The sequence below is a fragment of the Scomber scombrus genome, chromosome 14 (genome assembly GCF_963691925.1).
Source record: "Scomber scombrus chromosome 14, fScoSco1.1, whole genome shotgun sequence".
In the NCBI taxonomy this organism is placed as follows: Eukaryota; Metazoa; Chordata; class Actinopteri; order Scombriformes; family Scombridae; genus Scomber; species Scomber scombrus.
In genome coordinates, this window is record NC_084983.1 from 7,072,904 (window position 1) to 7,079,764 (window position 6,861).

General features: G+C 46.1%; 1 protein-coding gene across 2 annotated transcripts in view; it reads left to right on the forward strand.

The window, feature by feature from the left end:
* The window catches only part of fam222ba (family with sequence similarity 222 member Ba), a 28,671-nt gene that overhangs the window by 17,234 nt on the left and 4,576 nt on the right, over window positions 1–6,861 (forward strand). Inside the window, exon 2 of one of the 2 annotated variants that reach the window (XM_062432632.1) lies at window positions 1,937–2,064. In XM_062432632.1, coding sequence (XP_062288616.1) covers window positions 1,983–2,064 — 82 coding nt within the window. In that variant the 5' untranslated portion in view covers window positions 1,937–1,982. Of the gene's footprint in view, window positions 1–1,936; window positions 2,065–6,032; window positions 6,169–6,861 lie in introns of those variants that run through there. The other variant, XM_062432633.1, reaches the window with a different exon arrangement.

The following is a 6,861-nucleotide window of genomic DNA, read 5'->3' on the forward strand; positions in this document are numbered from 1 at the left end:
GCAGAGTGTCAGCTGGGGCATTACCATAGGCTGACCTTTGCCGCCGCGCTCCCCGCCGCACAGTTTTCTGACATTCAGGGGCGCTGTGGGGAAGGCAGGAAGGGGGGTGGGGGGTGGGCTGATGGCCTGTTGGCTGTTTTTTTGCCTGCAGTGTGTTGATGTGTGTGTTCTTGTAACAAATGAACTGACAGTTTATGCTTGTGTGTTTTTTTTTGTATTTTTGTATTTTATTTCCCACATCAATCCGCTCTCTTGCCACTGTTTCGGTTTTGAAACCCTTTGCAGAGACACTGTTGTATTTGATATTTACTTTCCTTCCACCCCGAACCTGCTTGTTGTCAGAGAGATTGCTGTTATCTTTGTGTGAAAATCTTGGCACCCTGATAAATGAGAAAAAGCTGGAAATCTCGCCTGCTGACATCAAGGCGCTATGTACCTAAAATCCTTCCAAGGCCGAGGGAAAAGAATAACATATCAGGCCAATTAAAGTTAATGCATGGTGACACGCTGAATCGAGGGCAGGGATTGCTGCCATATGGCAGTCCAGGCTGTAAATCAGAAAGCACGGAGAAAAGGAGGGAGGATGAGAGGAGTGGGAGGCCAGGCAAACAGAAAGGGTGACGCAGCATCGGTGCCCCCCCCCCCCCAATCCTCAGATCTGTATCAAGACTGCAGCTCCGCCACCCACCAGCCTTCCCCCACCCTTCTCTACCCTTTCCTCCCTTCCTCCCATCATCCCCCTGCCGCCTCTGCCCCCTGCAGCACCCCAAGGTGCAACGCTCTCAGGTATCTGTGTAGAACTGGCAGCTTCATTAAGGCTTGTTTTTTCTCCTCCTCGCTGGGAGGATTTAAATGAGCTGTCATCCTGACCTTTTTGAGCTCCTGCTTTTTAAAGCAAGTTCAGCCCCACCAGCCCACCCCCTGCTCCCCCATCCCCTTAAACCCGCCACCCGTCTTTCTCTCTTTCCACCTTTCTCTCTCGCTTTGTCACTCTTTCCTCCACTTGTCTCTTCTCCCTGCAGGGGGGGAAGACACTTTTAAGCCATCACCCTGCGGCAGACAGGCATGCCAAGGTTGTTTTGTGGGTAATTGCCTCTCTCATAGACGCTGTTTGTCTGCGCACACTTTGCCGCCCTCTTCTGATGCCACGCAGCAAAAGGGGAGGGCACGGACTCTGTAGACTTAATTTGCTCCCTGACTGTTCTTCATTGCTGATTAAGCAAGCATCTGTGGTGTTTTGAATACAGCAGTAAGCCAAGTGGAGCATGGCTAATGTTTTCTCCCTCTCTATTACATCAGGGTTATTGCACAAAGTGGCAGGCATTTATTGGAGCTGTAGCCCCGTTTATTCATTTCTTTTCACTGCACCCTGAGCGGGCTCCATTGTTTAATGTCCCCAAAATAAAGGCCTCTTTAAGGTCTGGAGGACCGCAGTATCGATCAGAGACTCACTAACGTGTCAGCAGCAGGCCTCTCGAGTGTGTTCTTTTCCGAGTGTACAGGAGTCATTAATTTCCTCCGCCGTGGTCCGGTGGAGGCGGAGAGGTAGAGCGCGCAGGTAGCGGGGTCCAACTAGCTGACTAACATGCAGGGCGAGGAGGAGAAGGAGAAGGAGGAGGGACTGAGTCGATTTCTTTTTTTTTTTTAAAGCCGACAGCCCCTCGGGCCCAGTCTGCCCGTTTTACTTCAGCTGTTTGATGTTTAATTGAAGTTGTTATTGGCATCAAATGTCACCTTACCTGATGCTCCAGGTGTGAATCAGTTTCTAATTGAAAGGTAACTATGTCTCCCTCAGTCCTGCGCCTCCGGGGATCAGCCACAGAGTTCTATTAGTCCGGGCCCAGCCTCTGTATCGCCACGCGCCATGTGCTGCCTCGGAGTTATGTCTGACTGCTGACCCCCACCCCTCTCTCGCTCTCTCTCTCTCTCTCTGCAGTGTGAGGAGAAGTGTGTGTCCCATGCTGCATTAGTGTCTGTGTGAAATGCTGGCCTGTCTGCCAGGGCCAGGTGACCTCCCCCTCCAGCTTCTCCCCCACACGCAGATGAACACTGGACTTCAGAAATGTAAGTACCGAGCTCTCCACACACACACACACACGCATGCACACACACACACACAATTAACCACCACCATCCCACACAACAAACCAAGCTGTTACAATCCCGATGCCTACCCCACGTCAGATGCCCATGCCAAACCCTCGGCCTGGTTCTCTTCTGCAGCTCCGCGTTAAAAACCAAAATGACAGTATTTTCATGCTCCGGGCTGATAGATCTGTCTTCAAGGGAAATTAGGATGAACTGCACCATTAATTTGCTGAACAGCGAATTGGCTCCCTCCCTCACCGCCCCTGAAGATCTGTCAGCCACGAGATTGCAGGGCCATGTGGTTCCAAAAAAGCTCTGCGCACACACACCACACCACCGCACCGCGCTGTCATCAGATTCATGTGTTCGATCTGACCGTACTTTTTCGCAGACAGATTGCGGCTGAGTGGTTTTGCCCCGATGATCTCGTAATGCGAGTGAATCTAGAAGATGCAATCTGGCTTGCCCCGGTTAAACTGCAAACTAGTCGGGAGCTGGCCCAGTTCAATTTAAAAGTGTGTGAATTTTTACAACTTGGATTCTTTGAGAGTTGAAGTCAGCAATCGCCAGTTAGAGCTGAGCTAAGACTTTTAATTGAGCCTGAGCAGCGATAAAACTGACATATCAATGTTTTAATAAGTGCAAATGCCCCTTTTTAAATACATTCAAATGTACTTTGATGGATGCAGATTGCCTCTGCATACATATTTGCATATTCCCTTTTTTTTTCCCTTTGTCCCTAATCATAATAGAGCTATAACTCCCTACAGTGGCGCATTTTAGATATACCCAAAAAGAAATCAATCGCTTGCCAGACATGGAGTACAGCAGTTGGTACGTTTTATTTATTCCATCATAAAAAAAAGTATATGTCTCCATTTCCTCCTCCTGCCTCTTTCTCTCTCTCTGAGTGGAAACTCAGCCCCAGCCTGACCCATTTCTGCTGCAGTTCTTTTATTTTTTTTTTTGTAAAATGCTCCAGCTCATCAAGACTGTAATTTCAGAATCACAGTAATCAGCCAACCCCCAGGAGAGATCAGCGAGCGTGAGGGAGTCTGCTAAGTGCCAACGTCTGTTGCCTCACTCAGGCGGGCGAGTGACATGGTGCAGCCATCAGCCAGACTGTTTCTCTGCTCTTCCTTTATGTGACACACTAAGACACATCAGAGCAGGAGGTGCAGCTGGAGTTCAATTTGTTTTTTTCTGCCCAAAAAAACTGTAATCCATTTTGGGCCGACGGAGCGCGTTTCACACGGCACGGCCGCGGTCTTAGAAGTGTAATTTCAATCTTTCTTTTTTTTCTCCTCTCTCTCTCTTTCTCTCTCCTCCTCGTCATTCTCTCATAATGCTTTTCCTTTTCATCTGCTCTTCAAAGTATCATTAACAGGCACGCTGTTACATCAAAAAGCTGTGGAGCTGCATTTCATTTAGACTAAATCATTTTCATCAACGTGCCACTAGAAAGAGCGAGCAAAAAAAAAATGTGTACGCTCTCAGGTTGCCGCCTTCGCTTCCTACTGTCCAGTCTCTGGAAATCATGGTGTTTTTGGGCAGTTACCTCCACACACACACAGCCAGAACCAGGCCTCAATCCTCAACACTTACACACGCCTCCTCGTCTCTGTGGGCTGTCCACGCACGCACAGGGCCCCGTTGTCTCTCCGGAGCCCCATCGTTTACACAGCATGGAAGATAATTTGACAGCTTAACTCCATGAGAGATGTGCTTCACTGCTTTTAGGTGAAATATATAGACTAGTTGTCACTGGAAATCTTTATTCAATATACACAGAAAAATGGCTCGGTTAGAGTTTACATAATTAGTTCCCATTTGTGTTCCCGTTAGTCTGTTCTTCCAGCTACTCAGCAGACCACAATTCTAGCAAATCTTGCCTTTGACACTTTCCCCCCCTCCCTCTATTTTAACCAAGAGCCTCCAGATCTCCAGGCTCGCCTCCTCCCCTGCGGGTGAATCTGTTCATAGAGGAGCCATTTAAAGTTACGAGCTTGCAGGTTGCTGTCAGAGGCAAGGCCAGAGCAGCTGCTCTATTTATCATCTGGGAGTGACTGTTAACAGATGATGGCTGCGAAATGTAAAGGCTGACGGAGGAGTAGATCAGGTACGCACAGAGAGAGAAAGAGAGAGAGAGAGAGACAGTAGGTCACAGAGAGAAAACAGCTCATCTCCCAGGCAGGATGACTCAAGTACCAGGAAATGGCCCTTGCTCCTCAGTTCTTATAGGCAGAACAAACAGTGTGTACAGCTGGACCACTTGGCTGATTTTCACATCTCAGTCCCCACTGAGATCAAAAGCAACTATCTTTTCTTCCTCTCCTTGGTATATTTTTCATTTTTCAGAGGTCTCACTCTATCAGCATGGGATGCTCTCTTCAGCTGCTATTTAAGTCCGCAAAAATGTAAGGAGATGGCTTCATGTGGACAACCAAATTCACATGTCTAATTTGACGCCGAAGCTTCAGACCCAATTTCCTGCTCTTGTGTGAAAATTGCAATTTACAGCAGCGTGAGCCCCCCTGCCCCCTGCTGCTTAAACCTTGTTCAATTAAAACAGTAGTTTGAATAAAAGGAACCCTAATTAGTGCCTGCTGACTGTGCACTTGTGTTCCAGCTAGCTAGCTAGCAGCGGGGTAATTAACACATGGCCAGACTGGCCTCTTTCCCCTGTTCCCTCCCCGGGAACGTGCTTAGCTGGAGATCTGAGAGATGATATGCTCGTAGCCACCAACAGCCGCCTACAAACTTCACTCATATCCTCATTAACCCTCCCTTGATACTTTAAGCTCTTCAACTAATCCAGGTTTCAGGTTAAGGTTGAAATGCTAATAAGTTACATTTGCTTACTAGAACACATAATCAACAGCCGGCAGAACTGTTAAACAGATGTAAACAGCAGGAGGTCGATTTTATCCTCTGTTAGGGAAAAAATACTCTAAACAGTATTTGGCAGATTTTTATTACATATTTTATAGCATTTCTATTAAACTCTTCTTTCTGATTTGCCTTTTTTTCCCACAAAATGCCTGCCTGAGCTTTGTTAACAATGTATAATCCCTTTTCCAATTTAATGGATTGGTCATTTTCCAGACATTGACATTGCTTTCTTTGCTACTTGCCTGAGTCCAACAACTTAAGTATAAAACTCATTATACAAGTGCCAGTGGCAAAGAAATAACACTGCACAGCTACATGCTCACTGTCAAGCTACTTGCTCTATTTCTCTGTTTAAGACAAGTTAAAGCTATTTCCCTCTATTACATATAACACTATAGAACTATACACACATCTCATCCTAATGTCTTATTATTTAATATGTAATTATTTCATTAAATGATACATGTCATTGTTTATAATTTCCACAGTTCCACAGATTTTCTGCCAAACAAAGGACTGTTCCGTATCATTTAAAGACCTCATTTGGGTTTAATTGTTCCAGTTGGACCACAATTAGACACTAAAATATGTTGGTCTTTGATGATTTTCTTTGAATTTGACTGTTTTGATCAATCAGTCTTGCATTTTTATATTAATTATTCCCACCTCTCCCTTCTGTGTTTGCTCAGTATGTATCCTGATATCCCCACAAACTTTACTTTGCCTCTCTGGGCACAGAGGAGAAAACCCTGAATGATGACCTGTCACATTTAAAGTTACTGTGGTCTGTCTACAATCCTGGTTTCATCCAGAAGAGCACCTTCCCATGAAATGATAAAAACTTCTACCTCTACACTGACATGATACTTTGACAGCAGCTGCAGACCAAGGAGGCTGTGCCAGGGTGTCATAAGCTGTAAATACAGTAGATCATGAATGCTGATAGCAAACATGCATTCATCAAAGTGTACTTTTATTGCTTTGAATGGTATGCATTGCACAGTAAATATAACCTGTTCATACTGTGAAAAGAGGGTGAGTTAATTGTTACAATCAAACTCAAAATCTTCATATTTATTTAGCCTGCTTCTGTGTCACTTTAGAAAATATAATTTCTAACAAGGTCATTAATCATTACCTGTGTTTGACAGGTGAAGTCCATCCTCAGCATGTCTTGTGTGCTTGTGTGTAAGTGTTCATTTATCTGTGTTTGCTTACCCTGGCATTTATTCAGCAACAGACATTAGGCCTCTGTGATGGCGGGTGTCGAGCTCCAGCTCCTTGGCCCAGACCCCTGCATTAATGAGGCTGCCATCAGCAGGCTGAACACTTACTCACAGCAGCCCCCTGTGTGCCGCCCTATACCGGCCCCGCACATCACTGCCCATTGTTTCCTGTTCACAAATAAAGCGGGAATTAATTAGCCAGTTGGCACAACTCTTGGCGCAGCCGTGTCAGCACTCAGACTTCAGCTCTGTGCCTCATCCCTCAAGCCCAGTCTGCCTACTGTGAGGCTGAGCATAACGGCCATGGTCGCATGAAACCGCAGACCTCTGCCAGCAATTCAGACATTTGAAATTACTGCTCACTCAACAGTGAGAAGTAGCCCGTATGCTGCAATGACACAACATCTATTTTACTCGAACTGAAAAGCCCCCCATTCAAAAATAGTGAAAGAGTGAATTAAATGTAGCTCAGTAATCTGATACTAGTGATCCTTCCCGCAGATCAGCCACACTCTTGTCCATCAGTCCGAAAGCTGGGCGGTGTAAGTAGGTCAGACTGGCGGGGCCGCGGTGATCGGGGCAGAGAGATGGAGAGAAGCGGATAGAAGAGCCTGTAATGTCTTTTAAAAGAACGTCCAAATAAATCAGACTTTTA